The sequence below is a fragment of the Haemaphysalis longicornis genome, unplaced genomic scaffold (genome assembly GCF_048455015.1).
Source record: "Haemaphysalis longicornis isolate Haplotype H1 unplaced genomic scaffold, Haemaphysalis longicornis Haplotype H1 scaffold_6, whole genome shotgun sequence".
NCBI lineage: Eukaryota > Metazoa > Arthropoda > Arachnida > Ixodida > Ixodidae > Haemaphysalis > Haemaphysalis longicornis.
Genome location: NW_027526407.1, coordinates 143,249,446 through 143,267,317, shown reverse-complemented (window position 1 = coordinate 143,267,317; position 17,872 = coordinate 143,249,446). Strand labels below are relative to the sequence as shown.

The window sequence follows — 17,872 nt, the reverse complement described above, 5'->3', positions numbered from 1 at the left end:
AGGCCGGCTTAGTTACAGCGTTGGCGTACTTGCGTGGCTGCGTGGTTGCACAGAGGCTCGGGCATCGACTGCGCAAGATGTGAGGGCTGGCGTAAAGGCTGGAGCATTGAAGAGGCATGGCGAGGCGAATCGGACTGCAATGTTTTGTGCACCTGTGAACCCATTGTGAACCACGCGCGCAGACCTCGCTTGGGCTGGAGCTGCGCTGCGTCGGCGTAATGGCACTAAAGGTGGCGCTAGTGATTAGCTAGTGATTATGGCCTAGGCTGGCGTTCACAATGCACACACCAAGCAGCATCTTCCGGAGCTAGAAAAATGAACAGCTATGCACCCAACTGGGAACATGTGGGATAGCGAAAGTTATTTTCTACCAAAAAGGCTCGCTAGCGTTCAGCGAAGCAGACGACCCTATTCCACCTTTCTGGAAAATAACTCGTTGCTTCCTTGCTCCACACGGTGCCGAAGATAGGCAGAGTTCCCGATAACGCATGGGAAAAGTACCGAAGACTTAAAGAAGCATTTTGACAGGCGCAAGTCCAATTGATTCAATCCAAAATTGTAGAACCGAACCGCTGCAAACTTCAAAAAGCGCGCGCTGAGCGGTCACTCAAAAAAAAAGATAAAAAGCCGTTAAAAATTGCAATAAAGAGTAATTTGTTGCATTTAAAAAAAACTTGGCTTATAAAACGTTTTTTGCTTTTTATTACGCGAAAATATTTTACTTTTTAGTTTATGCGTTTGTGGTAGTAGTTTTCAGCACCACCAGGGGTTCCTCTGTCGCTTCAATTCGAATTCAAACAACAACCGTTGGTCGCGTTTGTCGTTCCTAAGAGTTGCTCTTGCGTTTGTAAGGTTGTTTGCGCAAAAAAAAATGCTTTTGAGAGAGTAAATAGGTAAATGGTGTTTTAAATGCATCTCCAAAATACCTTGCTCAAGCCTTTGTATGCGTGAAGACTGCCACGGTTCCCCAAGCGTCCGGAAACGACTCGGCACGAACAAAGGTGAGTAGCTACTAGCGTGATAAGTAGTAGTTTCTTGCGGTCGTCGTTAATGAGCTATCACTGCACAGTACCGTAGTTTGGCGAATTCTGTGCGCAGCACACGCCGGTGCCCAGCACCACAATTTGTGAAGAAGTACACGCTTGGGCTTGCAAACTTTTGGCATTACCTTTCTCGTTAAAGAAAACTGTTGAAATGGTACAAGCAGTACAACGAATGCACAGGCTATCAGCCGAGCTCGCGCTGAGCCTTTATGGACTAGTGATGCACAAAACTTTCATAATTTCGGTGATGTCACAGCACAACGATGGAGTGCAACGTAATAAAAAAGGAAAAATGGGGGGGAGCAACTGTACTTTTTTTTTATAGTTGGCGCCTTTCATGCTGTAACCCCGTTTTTCTTGTTTTTTGGTCACATTCTCAGATTATATATGACGCACTGGCCGAGAAGAAATAATAGTAAAAGAAAGCGTCTGAGTCAGAACACGTTGACCAGACAGAGTAGTAGTTTCTTCCAGGCTCCACTCATTGTCTGTTGTGACTGCTACCAAGATGACACTAACAAAAAAAAGCAAGAAGTTTGTAGTAAGTCCGCATGTACGCAATGTTTCTCACAGATTCTAGAAAATAGCCAGTAGATAGCGCATGTGACTACAGAGACTGAATCAGAAATCGTTTGTAAGGTCCCTTTGATGTGATAAAATCCTACATAGGTCAATACGTTTAAGAGCACAGTTTAGCGTATGGACATTACAAATACTAGACAGTTGTTGCGCATTATGGTGCGTCCGCAAACTAAAACTCAACAATACAATAATCCTACTCATAACTCCAAAGAAAACAATGGAAATGACGGAGGAATTGTCGTTGTTCTGAACACAAATTGTTGGAGTTAATAGACCATCTGTTTCCAAAAACCCGTATGAAATGCATGTCGTGCGATTTTGTAATCTGGACCAAAAATAAGGAGTGGGGGCAATTTAAGACAATTTGCATTGCCACTGACCGTTACCATATCTCCGTGCTGCATTTATTGTTGATGTGATCAGTTGTCTTGAGATATTCATGATGGGCATATTTAGTAAATTTCTGTCTGAGCTAAAAATGAAGCTAATAGACTGCACATTTGCCTTACTGCTTGTTTCATTTTAGTTGTCTCCTGTCACATAAAACAGTATGACAAAAGGAGAATGGCATATTATGTGGCTGCAAACGTGTGTTTATGAAGAAAGTTTGCAATGGTATTGCTAGTGTCTGACGTATTTTAGTTTTCTTCTGCTAACTCACATTTGAGTTATGAATAGTACCAGACCTTCCCAAAATATTGTGTGCATGTTCAAGGCACTGCCCTAGAGTTTTATTCATTCCAAGCCTTTCACTGTAGCAGGTTTGAGATTTTTGAATAAGATAAGCTCATTCACAGGCAAAGGCAGGTGAATGAGCTTTTGACTTCTTTTTTGTCCTTGTGCAGTAGGATATTTTCATGTTAGAGTAGTAAAACCCCTCTGCATCCTTGTTTACCTCGAGATAAGTTTTGCTTACCTTAAGTTTCAAACTGCTTTAGTTCTCAGTGCATTAGTTGTGTACACATTATTATCTCGCATTTTTGCCGGCATCTGGTCGGTGCGTTCAGGGCGCCTTTTCAAGCCCTGGATGTCAACAAAGCTGCCAAGGAGGTGTCGCTGATCAACCTGTCCATGTGTGAGTAGGCCAAGCCGCGCTTGCACAGGGTCAATTAGGACGTTTCTCATTTACAGAAGGTAACCACTTTTTGTGTATAGCTGATGTTGCAATTGGAATTTTCCTTGCAGACCCATGATGTGTTTACAGTGCAATTAACCGGTTATGCTGGGTGCATCAGGTTTTGGCAGGATGTGGTATGCAATTTGTGTGCACTAAATGAGAGAGAAGCTGTGCAATTTGTGCTCACTGCCCTTCATGTTACCGCTTTGCATAGAGTGGCCCTTGTGTCTAGTTTTCTTGTCTTCAGGTTTCACCTAGGAATATTTATAACTACGTTCATTGGGTTGTCGTAGGTTGTTATATGTACTCTAGAGTGGCTTAAAGTGGCGTCAAAATGATGTTAGGGCAGGAGATGACAAAGGCTTCAATTTCAGCGTCGTACCTGGGTGATCAAGTGGTTGCTGTTTAGCCAGCTGCAGGGCAATTCGACAGGCTTGCAAACCTCAGAGCTTTGTCACTTGTGGCTTAGCAATGTTTATCACACCGTTATATCCTATTTCCTAAGGTAAATGCGTGTTTTCCCCTTCCGAACTGCTATTTGCACCTATTGGTCCAGTAATCATAAAATGTCCCAGGTACCCGCCGCGGTGGCTCAGTGGCTAAGGCGTTGTGCTGCTGAGCACGAGGTCGCGGGTTCGTTTCCCGGCCGCGGCGGTCGCTTTTCTGATGGAGGCGAAAAGCAAAAACGCCCGTGTGTACGAGATTTCGGCGCACGATAAAGATCCCCAGGTGGTCAAAATTAATCCGGAGCCCTCCACTACGGCACGCCTCATCGCCTGCGTTGCGTCGGCGCGTTAAACCCCACAATCAATCAAAATGTCCCAGGTGGTGGCCTCTGGATGGGAGGGCCCTGGTTGGTCTCCTGCTCTGGTGGCCGAGGTGCAACTGGAAATCCTGGGCAAGTGCAGCAAACAACGGATGGCCCCACTGTGGGCAGCTCAGCTGGCCTGGGCCACCGTCCGAGATGACCTGAAGGGCCACACCCTGGCCTATTCGGGCGGCTCTGTGCGGCAGCGACAGGGCTCGGCCTCAGCAGGCGCCGTGCTATGGGAGGTCACCCGGCAGGCGCTGCTGTAGTGCGCTGTATCCTCAGCCACAGCCGAGCTGGTGGGTGTCAGCCTGGACCTGACCCCAGCGCTGTGCCCTGCAATGCTACTCCCGGGTGGCCCTGCTGCGCATCCGGAGGGCGACTTGTGCTCACTCCTGGTGCAGGGAGTGCTGTATCGGGGCGCCTGGCTGCGGCCGCAGTGGGAGCCCAGACACAGGGAGCTCAAGGGCAACGAACCAGTGATGTGATATCTGCGCCGAACTGTGCCGAAAGGTAAATCCTGCTACATCCTTCTTCATTTCAAGCAATCTGCGCCAATCTTGTGCCGAAGCTTCGTTTCGCCGGGTTTCCGCAATGTGTTGGCTCTGGTGGGAGGAGTCCTTTATGCCACGGGCGTTGAAGGCATCTTTTACCTAAAATGCATTCCACATAGAAAAGCGGTTGGGGAAATGGGCTTCAATAAGAACTGCCGGCACCTTAATGAAAGGGCTCAGTGTGCGATACAAACTGTTAATGGCATCAGGCACATTGTTTCGTTCTTCAAGCGCTTTGACGGAGATGCAAGTCGCTTCAATGTGACACCAGAGGTTTTGAGAGCAGTACAAACATCGAGCAAAGACTGCCAAGAGCGCATTGCGGCTGAAAAGCTCAGGCAGCTAAGCAGTGGTGTCTTGACCCAGCCAAGGCTGGTCCTAGTCATGATGCCCGAGGCAGGCGCCAGCAAGAAGTGGAGACCACAAAAATAACATGGTGGCGAATACGAAGTATCTAATTAGCCTCGACATAAAGTCCAAGAGCTTCAGGTATGTCGAAAGTGGGCAGTCTCTTTTAGCTGAGGGTAAAGCTAGAATGGTGGCAGCACTGGACAAAATGGCACAAAAAACAACTTTGGACCTGTCACGATAGTTCTACTTTCATGCATATTTAACTAGAGAAACGTGGGTTTAGCACAAGTGTCTGTTTTGTTTTGTTACATTTTCTGCTTACTTAAACAAGCTCAAAGTGTTTTCAGGGGATCTAGTCATATTGTGTTTTAATGTCATGTAGTCGTTTTAGCTTCAGGATGTTGTTTTCATGTACATCAAACTGTCCACATTAAGTGACTGTGTTTCGTTCATTCTGGTTTTATGAAAAGTTCTGTAGCCTACCGAATTGAATGCTACCCCGATAGTCGTTTTTTAAATGAAAGTCAAGTTCCTTCATGATCTGTTGGCTCATGTGGTGTATGTACACATCACATGAACTCTTTTGGTGCTTGTCCTGAGGCATTTCTGTGTGCCCAGGATGCTGCTTTTGGGGCTCCTCTTAGTTGTTTTCCTCCCCTTCCAGCAGCTCTCAGCCGTCCTGTGCCCCAGGTGGGTGATGATGATGATGATGATTAAAGGCCTCCCCTTTGAATCGGGGTGATGGCGTGCGCCATCTAGCCTATCTTAGTAGTTTGAATTGAAATTTAGTCCCTCAACTCGGATTTCTTTTTACTTCTGCCCTGCCGCCACCCCTGGCTGCGATGTTATTTTATCGACTTCCCTGCTTTTTTTCCACCAATACTCTAGCCGCTGCTTAGTAATACCCACTGCTGACCAGTTAATGTTTCCATCTATTGCGAAGCCCAGTGCCTCAGGAAGTAGGACTTTTCCCCCAATTCTATCCGGCTGAATCTTTTGGCATCCTATTACTATGTGGTCGATTGTTTCTTTATCCCTGCCACATACAACACGTCTCATCCTGGGACGAATATTTGCTCATGTAAGTTCGAGTTCTCAAGCAGCCAGCCCGCGCCTCAAAGAGCAACGCACTACCTTTATTGTTGTCATAAAAGTTCTCTTTCCGGATCTCTTTTTTGCTTGCTTTGTAGATTCCCAGCGATCCCTTCTTTTCCATCCTCTCTTTCCACATGAGCGTCTCTGTTTCCTTCACTTGCTTTTTAACTGCCCCCCCTTGTTTATTTGCCGCGGTCAAGGTATATTTAGTCGCCAGCTTTCGCGTCCTCTTCCGCCATTGGGTGTCCACACTTTTAAGGTACACGTACCTGTGCACTCTGGCTGCCCAGTTCTTCTCATCTAAATGTCTAAGCCGCTCCTCAAAACGTATCTTACTTTGCGCTTCCCTCGCCTCAAATGAAGCCCAACCCATATCGCCTTGTACCGCCTCATTTGTAGTCTTACTGTGAGCTCCCAGTGCTAATCTGCCGACTGCCTTTTGGTTAACCTCCAGTCCCGACAGGATATCGGACTTTAGGCATAATACGGCATTAGAGAACGTGAGCGCCGGCACCATTACCCCTTTCCAGATGCCTCGCACTACCTCGTACTTATTGTAACCCCAAAGTGCTCTATGTTTCATTACTGCTGCATTTCGTCTCCCTTTCAGTTTGAGGTGTTCTTCATGGGCATTCAGGTAGCTTTTTCCGTCATTAAGCCAGATCCCCAAGTATTTGTACTTATTTACTAATGGTATGGCCTCCTGTTGAATTCTTATTGGTGCTGTATGATCTTCCTCGTTGAACACCATGACTGCAGATTTCTGTGGGTTAAAATGTAGGTCTAGGTACGTTGCCTCATCACCACAAATGTCGGCCAGTTTTTGAAGGTCTTCCGCATTATCTGCCAGCAACACTATATCGTCCGCGTACATCAATCCCGGAATCCGTTGCTCCACCAACTCTCCATTGCTTCGGTACGACAAGTCAAAGCCTAATCCACTCTCCTCTAATCGTCTTTCCATTCCTCTAATGTACAGTGTGAACAGCAATGGCGAAAGGGGGCACCCCTGCTTTAAACCTCTTCTAATGTATACGGGCTCTGTGCCTGTACGCCCTTCCCATGTAATATGCGCCTTGTTATCCTCATATATTGCCCTTAGCAGCCCCACAAAATCTGACCCAATCCCCTCTTCTTCCAGTATATGCCACAGCAATCCCCTATCTACGTTGTCATAGGCTCCCTTTATGTCCAGAAACAGTAGCCATGTTGGTCTGCCCTGTGCTGCCGAAATTTCGATGGTCTGGGTTATTATGAAAATATTGTCTTCTAAGCGTCGACCCGGCCTAAATCCATTTTGCAGTTCCCCTAAAATACCGTTACTTTCTACCCACTTCAACAACTCGACTTTGATGGCTTGTATAGCTAATCTATAGAGCACTGACGTGACTGTAATCGGCCTGTATGAGCTCGCCTTGTCCTTCTCTCCCTTGCCTTTATAAATCAAACTCATTCTGCTTTCGCGCCATTGCGTGGGAATCCTCTCGGATTTTATAGCGCGCTCGATGGCTCTATACAAGTGCGTCTTTCCCGCTGGTCCCAAATGGTTGATAATCTCTATTGGGATACCATCCGGTCCTGTTGCCGTACTTTTGGGAACACTGTGTTCTGCCTTTTTCCAGTCCAAAAATTCGATATTAAATTCTTTATCTGTCGCTCTTCTCTTGGCCACATGTGTCCGGGTAGCCGATATCTCGCGTGTTTGGCCGAAAGTATTTGCTATGACTCCATGTAGGTATTTTAAAGCGCTGTCCCCCAGAAGAACGTTACCGTCCCCGTCCTGTATCTGAGTCTGCACCTCTTTAGTCGTTGTTCCCAATGCTTTTAAATGATTCCAGAATTTTTGGGGGGCGCTCTTATCCTTCTTACATATACCTGATACCCATTTCTCACTCGCAGTTTTAATCTTTGCTTGTACTAGTTTTTGCACCTCAAATTTCTTTTCTCGGTACCGGCTCCACCGTAACTGCACCTCTTCATCCTGATATCCCATTTGTTTTGCCTTTCTGTGCAATCTAGAAGCCCGTTGTCGCTCTTCAATAGCCAGTTTAATTTCCTTGTCCCACCAGCTTTGTGGTTTCCTTTTACCCCTCCAGCGGTTTTGTTTCCTTACGTTATATATTTCCTTCTGTATACAACTCACAACCTCGTCATATTCCCACACCTTCGTGGGCTCGGCCTCTAATTCTCTTTCGATGCTATTGACAATGTCTGCTACCTGCTTTTCGCTCAATTTCGGGAGCCCAACCTCCGGTGTTTCCTGCCTAGCCCCTCCACTGTCAAATTTCAGGATTATACGCCTGTGGTCGCTGCCCAGGCTGTTTTCTCCTTCTTCATCTATCGTCATTTGGTTTAACCGCTCGTACGTGTGCTCCGAGACCAAGCCGTAGTCTATGCAAGACTGTCTATTGCCGCTTTGCCACGTTATCTGCCCGTCGCATTTATGCTCCCGGTTAACTATTACTAGTTGCTGTTCTTCACACATATCTAGAACCATCGAGCCGTTATAGTCCGTATATCCATCTAGATCCTCAATGTGGGCATTTAAGTCGCCTACTAATATCACCTCGCCGGATTCTTTAAATTTCTTTATGTCCTTCCTGAGGCAGTCCACCAACTCTTTATTTTGTTCTCTGGCGTCATTCCCTGTCCACAGATAGGCCACTCCCAACCGTGTCTTTTTTCCACCCACCGTTCCACAAACCCATAAGTGCTCCTTACAGCACTGATTCTCCCTTTGCCAATTCCCTCCTCGCCTAATCAACATGCCCACGCCCCCACCTTTCCTCTCTCCCGCTGCCCTGTTGCACCCCACCCATACGTAGTCATCCATCACTGGTGGCTCCTCCATATCTCTCAGGTGGGTTTCAGTCAGGGCGTACACGTCAATTTCTTCTTTCTCGAGTTGGGTTTGTATCTCAATCCATTTTTCCCACTTGCGGCCGCCTTGCATGTTTATATAACTAATTTTAGTTCCACGGTTTATTTTCCTTTTCTTTGCTTTACGTTTCCGCCGCCATGCATCAGTGCCCCCTCCCTCCTGTCCTTCGCTACCGCCTCCACTCAGTCCGCCTTCTTCTTGAACGTTCGGGGCCCCCCTAAAAAAGCCACTGCGCGGGCTGCCAGTCGGTGCCCTACAGGCTCAGCTAGACGGCCACTGAAGTGTATGCCGTCGAACACAAACGCCCCGTTGCGGCCCGCACGGACCAGGTCCCGGTTCAGGTTGACCACCTCAAACTTCATCGTTTTACCCAGGGTCCAAAGCTCCCTGTTTGCCGCAACCACCGCCCTTTCTACGTGGACCCCTTGTTTCTGCACCTCCGGCACCGTGCAAACCGCAATCTGCACATCCTCCGAGACCGCCCTCAGCTCGGTGACCCCCTTCGCAATCTGCTTTGCGAACCCTCCCCCGCGTCCCTGCAACACATCGTTCACACCCCCCATTATCACTACCAAGCTGCGGTCCTCCATTGTATCCCACAGTTGCCACTTTGCCTGTTGTATTACTTCCCCGACTCTTTTTCCGGGAAGCTTACTCACCTTCACGCGTTCGTCGTCTCCCACCCTCCCCTTAATCACCTCTCCCACCCTGGCCATGTTGGAGTCGCCGACAACTATGACTTGGCGCCTCCTCTCGCCTTTAACCGGCCCTTTTGCAGGTGTTCGGGGGCTACTGTGGTTGACCACGGCAGCAAACGACCTGGCTGGCGATCCACCACTTTCCGGCGAAGCCTCGGTGCTTTCTTTGCGACCCGAGTCCGCTCGGCGTTGACGGACACCGCTCTTGCGAGCAGCATCAGTCGCTCCCTGTGGCTCTGCTTTCTTGCCGGCGTGCCGCTCATCGTGCTGATGCCGCGCACTCACGTCATCTCCTACCGCCGGAGTGACGAGCTCTTCCACCCGCTTTTCCAACTGGGCCTGCCTTTCTCGCGCTTCGCCCAGCTCGGCCATCGTGCGCACCAACTGGGCGGTCTTCGCCTGCCCCGCCTTGTCAAGCTCGGTCACTCGCGCCTCGAGAGCCCCCCGCGCTTCCCTTTCTTCCCTGAGGTACCCCTCCAGCTCCTTCACCCTCGCATTCAGCTGCTTCTCGAGGTGTTCGAAGCCCTGTCTTGCCCGCTCGCAAGGCCTACATTCGAAGGGCGCCTTCTTAGCGTCGGCCACACGCTCAAACTCGGTCTCTCCCAAGTAGCACCAGCGCAGGCACTCTTGGCACTGCACCTGGTCCTCGTCCCCAGTGCCCTTTCTCGTCCTCGGGGCCATCGTTCGGCCAACCCCTAGGCCTAAGTCGCCCCGTCACTCAAACAAAGCCCGCTTAGAATTGTTTTTTTTTTCCACTCGAACACCAAAAAGCCTGTCGCGTCGCCCCTGTGCTGTCACCCACGTTGCTCCTAATCCTCAAAACATCCCTCTCGCTGCGCCAAAACACAACCAGAAAAAAAGCACTAACTGCTACCACGTGGCTTTACTACTCGTTACATTTATATTCCTGTTAACTCACGCTAACTGCTCTTTTACCTGCTAACCTCTATTACTAAAGTCGCGTCCTACTTCTGCAACATTATCACAAACAAAGGAACGAAAAAAAATCAAAAACTTAGCGTTTTCGTCTTCCGCGCCGTCACCTCCGCTGCCAACTGCTCCAAGCAGAGGGTTCCAAGCAGAGAAACGCCACCTGGAGGTGGCTGACAGCCCTGCCTGCTGGCCATGGAGAGTGGCCAGATTTAACAACAGGGAGGCGAGCTGCTGGCCACACGACGGAATCTTCGGCTGCTGGACCAGCTGCTGTTGCTGCCGGGCTGTGCCAGGGAGCGGGGACAAAGTCCACAAGGTCCTGGGCTCCTACCTGGATGCCTCAGGAGTCATCCCCACGCTTCGCCTCCCAGCCCGGTTGATTTGGAACAACATTGAGGAACTGAGGGTTTGTTTGTTTGTTATCTTCTCTTGTGCATGTGTGTGTGCGTCTTTTTTAATACCCCTTTTTAAGCATCACTAAAGTGATTTGTAAATATTGCAGGAATACTAGTGCGAATTGTAGTCTGGAGTCTCTAGGCCATATTTTCACCACTCGCGGCATTTACGTGAATTTATTTGGTAGAAATAATCAATTCAAAAATGCGGCCTTCCTCCGCATCCTTCTTGCTGATTTCCTGACATTTTGTGTGACATCAAAACAAGATGGTTTGGCTGCACTAATGTGCGGCTCGCCGACCCTCCGACAGAGTCAGTCGGTCCACCGTATAGTCTTCTGGCCGCCAGCGGGTCGTCTTAATTTGTTTGCTCAGTTGAAACTAAGCCATGACCCGTTTGTGCCTGGAAATATCTGCCTTTAGTTTGTTAGTTTGTAGACTGTATTCTGCTTTAACTCGCTCCACACATGCGACGCTCCGCTGACTGGTACGCTAGTAGAAAAAAATCAAAGGCCAATTGAAGGTGGGAGAAGCTTTATCAAAGTTAACAAATGTACAAAAAAGAAAACTGCACATAAAACAAGGACACAAGAGAAGACAAATAGACACATAGGGTGCAGACTAGCAAGTGATTTTTTTTTTAGTGAAAAACACATCATGAAGGAAACTGCGGTAACCTAGGGCACAGAACAAAGGTAAATAACCAAAACCACAGCCAAAAGACTGAGTGCAACACGGGGGGCAAGGAACCGTACACTAGGCATGTGCAATCGCTTCGCACATAAACAAACAAGGTGAGGGCCGGGGTAGTCCAAGGACACTAAAAATCACTCCCAAGAGTCCTGTTACGATACGCGATATCGGTGCTTAGTAGGGACACTGACGGTGAACTGACGCAATCTTCGCCTTTATTTTTAGAATCGCGTACGCTTCAAAAATCTCCTTGCTGCACGCACCCCTGTAACGCTTTGTCACTTCGCATGCTTTGAGGCGTGGCGCACAGCCTTTGCAGTCTTTACAGTTGGTGGCCAGGTTGCTGCTGGTAAAAGTGCGGAGGCTGTCGGCGTGTACCCTCAGTAAATAATGCATCGGCCCATTTGGCCAATGTACGATCACCCACAAGATACGATCACCCACAAGACAAGGATGTTTCGTAGACGACGCAGCTTGACAGTTAAAAAAGCAAGGCTAAAACGGGGGCTAGTTGGTTATACATCTTCTTGAACCGCGCTGTTCTAAAACTTAGACAAGGGAATGGCACACAAGGACGGGACAAAGTGCGAGTCCCGTCCTTGTGTGCTCTTCCCTTGTCTAAGTTTTAAAGGGACACTGAAGTGATATGTAAACATTGCGGGATTACTAGCGCAAATTGTAGTCCGGAGTCCCCAGGCCATGTTTCGACCACTCTAGGCGCGTTTACGCGATTTTATTTAGTAGAAAAACTAATTCGAAAATGCTGTCCTCCTCTCTTTACGCTCGCCCATTTTCTGTGGCGGTTTCGTGTGACGTCAGGAGGGGATGAGCTGGCAATTGGCTGCGGTACTGCACGGCTCCCCGGCCTTCAGACAGAGTCAGTCGGGCCAGCGTTTCGTCCGCCGGCCGCCGGCGGGTCGTCGCAATCAAGGAGGTTAAAAAAAATTGCTTGGTCGCAATTCGTTCGCTTAGTTGAAACGAAGCCAGGACGCGTTTGTGAATGGAAGAATGTGCCTTTCTTTACTTGGTTTGTTTGTACACTGTATCTAGCTCCAAGTCGTCAAGGTCGCTTCACGCAAGCGCTGCGCAAGCGCACATGCGACGCTTCACTGACTGGTACGCCAGTAGGAAAATATAAGGCCTCTTGAAGGCGGGAGAAATGTCAGCGAAGTCAATATAGGTACTAAGGAAATAAAATCAACTGATATTTTTACCGTACAGCGTAAAACTAGGGCGCGGGAAGCACTTTTTTGCGCTGGGCGAACAAGCACAGCGGTCAGCAGCACGACTACGCATCTGCGAACGCTTTTCCGTCTACGAAATGCAATTGCTAGACGTGAGCTACTGTGGAAACTCGGGCGACGCTTACTGCACGAGCGGAGTACAACAAATAGTCACCTAAGCTGCTTGAAATGCCAAAACTAAATAAAAGTGTAAACTGGTTGTACAATATATACCCTATATTACCACCACTTCCGCATCCCGCTCCGTGGCTCAGTGGTCTGAGGCGCCAGGTGTGCAACCGCAAGTGTTTTGCAAGTCACGAGTTCGAATCCCCACGGGTGCGTGCTTTTTTTTTTTGTAAGTTAACTTTTTTGTTTTCCGCCGATGTTTTCTATATTGAGTTCACCTTTTTTTGGGCCGCAACGTTCATGGCTACACGAACTAGTTCACAAAACACGCGCAGGCTGGCACTGGCGCGCTAGCGAGTTCTCGTTGGCATGCTGTTGCCATAAGCACCGACTGCTTGCAGGCAGTGGGCACACGCCAGAATGAACAGACCCTTGGCCTGGTGCGAACACGCTTTTTACGATACAGGCATGAGGGAGGCAAGCTCCAAATATGGGGGAAAAGCGCATGACATTTGGGTGTCTGCGGGTACGCGGAGGGCGTTCATGCACTGCGTAGGTCTCGGCTAGTGAATGCTACGACTACAGGCCGTCCTGGGAGGCTTATCTTGTGCATTTTACAGCCAACAACATGGCAGAAGCGCGGTACGATGATTACTGAGATATTGAGAATGCCCATCCAACAACGCCATTGGTTATGTTTTACAGAACCGAAACCGAAACTTGTTTGATTGCTAACCTTGGGCATTGTCCAATCACGGCGCCCCTCCTCTCAACGTCACAGCCTTAGTTGGTGCGGCCGCCGCAAACCGCGCATGGTAGTTTTTCTTCTTTCGCGCTTTGTAAAATAATTAGCGATTTGTCAACCGGATAAACGATGAAAAGTGTGCTAATTTGAGCCAGTCTACGCAGTGCAAGCAAAAACGGGAGCTTGACAAATTCACTTCAGTGTCCCTTTAAAACCGCGCGGTTCAAGAAGAGTTAACAAAGCGCTTCTCGTGTCTTTTCCGGCACCCCACATGTCTATTTTCTTCAGAGTTTACACGCTTACACAACTTGTGTAGCTTGTTAGGTGCCGAAAAAACAACACGAACCCCCACCTTTTCCCTAGCTTTCTTGATCCTGTACCCAACATTGTGGACGTAAGATAAAACGGCCATCTTGTCACCCTTGCCCCGTTCGCACCTCGTCTTCTTGGGGCGTGACTCGACAAGAAGCTTCTCGCCAACTGCCAAGATAAGGTCGCAAGGAAACCCTGCTTCCTTCAGTCGCTCCACCTGTGAACAGAAACTCGCCTCAGCTTGGTGTGTGCACGAGCGCTGCAGCGCATTCCCGAGAGCTGACGTGAAGTGAAGCAGTCCTTTTTGGATCGAGGGGAATAGATCCAACACACATGGTCACAGTTCACCTTGGGCTCCATATCCAAAAACTGCATCAATCCCCCGACCGGTGCTTCTATTGTTTACGAAAAGACATTGAGGGTGGAACGAAAGAGTTCAAAACACTTCTTCAACTTGATGTGTAGTGCCCTCTGAATTTAGCTGCTACAGCACTAGGAAGTCGTCAACGAAGCGGAAAATCTTAATGACGTTAGTGCGGAGCAACGGAAGCAACTGACGAAGTTGTCGAAACGTGCGAGTAGGAGGTGACTGAATATTGGGGCAAGACACGACCCTATACATACGCCGTCCTTAGGAACATAGGAACGACTACACACCCCTTGAATTGGCTCAGCTGGTTGGGCCGCTAGCACCGTCGCAGAGTCACAACCGCCGGTTGTGCCGAATCTTTCATACGGAGGCCCGAAGGATCTCATCGCCTGTGTAGCGTCGGCGCGTAAAACATAATACCCCCTCGTGCCTTTGTCTCTCCTCTCTATCTGCCTGTCATGCCCTCCCCCACTCCCCACACGAGTGGACATACTGGTGTCCATCCCTAGGTGTGACAATTTACAGCTGCTGGTGCACATTCCTTTCTGCCTTCCTGGAAATTCATTCATTTTGGTAAAGGATAAAAATTACTGCAGCCTTAATTCTTATACTTGCTTTCTGGCACCTATATCCATCAATAATACAGTCGAACCCCACTACAACGAACTCCGCTTCAACGATATTTCCGTTTCGACGAAAAATTTCCAATTCCCCATCAGTTAGCCAGAGAAGTCAGTGCAACACAGTCCTCGCCCCAACGAACCATTTGTCTGGCTTGCTTTCGCATCAGTGAAATTTAATAAGTAGCTGTCTGTCTGATACCTTTCACTGCTCACTACTGGTACACATAGTAAGTGACACAGTGCTTTGTGTTCTACCCAGGCATCCTGCTGGCACGGGCAACACGGCTGGAGGCAAGAAGCAAGGACACTCAGATTCATGGGAACAAGCCAGACTGCTGATGACTGCCACATGAAGCTATCATCCCTGTTTACAAGTATATAGCGGGTTGACGGTTACCTTTTTTTGTGAGAGCTTTCTCCTGTAATTCTTTCTGCTTTAACGCATATACCTAATGTTGCACTACAAATAAAGCTTGGTTTTCAAAAGATTACAGGTTGATTTTATCATTTTGTTGTACACAGGACACAAAACATGTGAAATGAGACCTAGCTGGCATCAAGCAACTCTATTCTTGTGAGTTTATGCGAATACCCCCTATTTATGTTGTGCTAACATCAGCTTCAGTTGTGCTGCCCGCTTGATGCTTTCTCTGTTCACACAGGCCGGTTGTGGATGTTGCTGCCAGCTGTCAACAATTAACACACCCAGTGGTTGCTTCCAGAACACTCAGCAATGACCAGCCCTTCTCCGATTAAGTATCTTTTAAACTGCCTGCCAGTTTAAGCAGATATTTATTCGGAGAACAGCGGGCAGTCGAGTCGGTGTTCCAAAAGCAGCTGCTGGGTGCGTCGGTTGTGGGGACAGCTCGTAGCTATATTTCAGGCTAGCCTGTGTGTACAGAGAAAGAATTTAGTGGGTGCCACGAAGGAAACGTGGATAACGTAATTCCTGAAACCCCTTGAAAAGGTCTTAAAACTCCTTGAAAAGAAGTTGTATAGACGTCAACAAGAAGGTGCTGAGACATCCTACAAGAAGTCCTGTAGATGTCTTGCAAGCACCCAGATAGACGGCTATAAGCGTCGCGTTAGCACAGCTATAAGACTTCTTCAGGACGGCTTTTATAAATAACTTCTTCGCCAAGATGTCTCTAAGCAGTTTGAATCGTCTTGTGTAGATGTCTTTTAGATTTACAATAGCCCTTCTTGCGTTTCATGGGTTAGCCACTGTATGGTGGCATAGCCACTGAGAGTTTCTATGTTGACGAAGGCTTCTGTCAATGGCCATAACATGGCTTTTTTTAACCTGGTTATGGTCCGTTTTTAGAGACGGCGTGTTGATATTGCTTGAAAACCACTGTCTGCACACATTATTTTTTCTGAACGAACTTGTATACCTTGCTTATTGTCACGATTTATAGTAATCGTGTCATATGAAAAAGTGGGTATAACTCGACAGGAAGGGTTACATAAGTGGCAGTGTCGCTTATGCCAGTTGGCCAGTGTTGTGTCAGACCCAATTGCACTGGACGGTTTTGCAGCATAAACTAGTGCACTTCGTATGCACTGGTCCTTCCATGTTTACATGTTCGTTTGTAACTTCCATTGTTTACCCCACCATTGCATATGCTACAAAAAGAGTTCAAATACTAGCTCGATTTTTCTGCAAGCTTATGAGCCCTGTTTGATTTTCCTTGGATTTCGTTGGCTTCGGCCAATAGCAACACGGTGCCCATAATACGTCGCGAGTTCAGTGCGGAAAAGTAGCTAGGGTATTTCCTCATTATACAGCTTATATTTGAGCGAAGTTTGCATTAAAAGTGGTGTCAGTGTTGTTATAACGTAGCAATTAACCTTTCGAATGAACTAAACTTGCATTTTGTCCTAATGGCATATTTCTTTGCATATAAAATAAGTGAATTAAACTGTATACGATAGAAAATATTTTGGCCATTGCATTTTGCAAATATGCGCGAAGCAAATTTCGTGAGCAAAGTCTGGAAATGCATTTGCTTGGGTTCCCTTTTTTCAGTTCATTTTTTCTTTTGTGAACTGAACCAGCATAAAGGAAATAAAGAAGGAAAGCAAACTGGTTTTAGGGGCAGTGACATTGCATTTTACCAATTCTACATGGCATGACAAAACTGCACAAAATACATATGCTTATGCAGTGGCAAGCCAAGGGAGACAGGAACCAAATGGTTGATGATCTATTTGCAGAGGTGCAAGCGGACATTACAATCCGAGCAAGTTTGTGTATGTGCTGTCCACTGCTTCTTCGTCGTCGTTGGTGGATACGCGAGGTGCTACCGTTTTTATTGAGATTTTGTTCAGGTGGTCAGATTATATGGTGAGGGTGCAGTTTGGATGGTCAAAAAAGTCACACACACACACACACACACACACACACACACACGCACACGCACACGCGCACGCACGCGCGCGCGCGCGCGCTCGCACCATATGTATTTGAATATAAGGCAAGGTACTGAGCTTTGAATATAAACGTGGGGTATTACTTAAATTTGAGGCTACGAATTTAAAAAAAAAAAAAAACCTTGCCGTTTATTCGAATAAACGGTATGTCCACTTCTTTTGATTCTTGTTACAATATTTAGAAGTTGCACTGACGAGTCGAGTATGAAAATCATAACTGACCGGAAGTACCATTCTAAGTAATGTGAGACAGACAGAGGAGACTGTCTTTTGATCAAGTATGCAGCAATGCAAAGAATGGCATTCATAAGACTCCTCGATTTTCATGAAGGCAGCTCAAAAACACATCCAACAGTGGATGTGCAGAACTTTCCACCTTGCTAGCTAGGTCGACCAGCAGTACCACCTCTTGTGCAAATTTTGTTTGCTACAGCAGACAAACTCTGGCACTTCTTCAGTTTGGAACCATTAGCCCCCTCGACTTTCTTGTAGCAGCAGTCAGTGCGCTGAATGGTATGCAGGAAATTCTTCCTCCTGAAAGGACAGTCCATTTATCAAACTTTCTTGGAGTGATGGCATTCCTTATCCCGGAATAACAACAACAAAAAAAAAGCTACAATGAATCCCTTTCTCGAAGGAATTGGTAAAAATGCAGAATGTCACGTAGCTGCCCCCATAAAACAAGCAAACACGCACACCAATGTACAACCCCCAATGCAGCAATCGCAGTCGTCTTAGCATGACATCTATGGTCTTCAGGCCGGGTTTTTCAATGATGCCTCCATCTGGGCTAAGGCGAACAAGCACGCCACTACACTCAGCGCAATGCAGGTCGATCCAAAGAGACCTGAATATCTTGAATGACTATTTGAAATGCACAGGCATGC

The 17,872-nt window shown here is 47.6% G+C and overlaps 1 protein-coding gene across 2 annotated transcripts; it reads left to right on the top strand.

Moving 5' to 3' along the window:
- The first annotated feature begins 803 nt into the window (after positions 1 to 803).
- LOC144141164 (uncharacterized) lies at positions 804 to 15,041 on the top strand. 2 transcript variants are annotated; one of them, XM_077672712.1, is made up of 5 exons: positions 804 to 1,001; positions 2,633 to 2,700; positions 3,568 to 4,063; positions 10,198 to 10,468; positions 14,812 to 15,041. In XM_077672712.1, the coding sequence occupies exons 3-5, from the start codon at positions 3,789 to 3,791 to the stop codon at positions 14,932 to 14,934; spliced, it is 669 nt and encodes a 222-aa protein (XP_077528838.1). In that variant the 5' UTR covers positions 804 to 1,001; positions 2,633 to 2,700; positions 3,568 to 3,788; the 3' UTR covers positions 14,935 to 15,041. The 2 variants fall into 2 exon arrangements, with proteins under 2 accessions (XP_077528838.1, XP_077528837.1); XM_077672711.1 differs by having other exon boundaries at positions 2,633 to 3,317.
- The last annotated feature ends 2,831 nt before the right edge of the window (positions 15,042 to 17,872 follow it).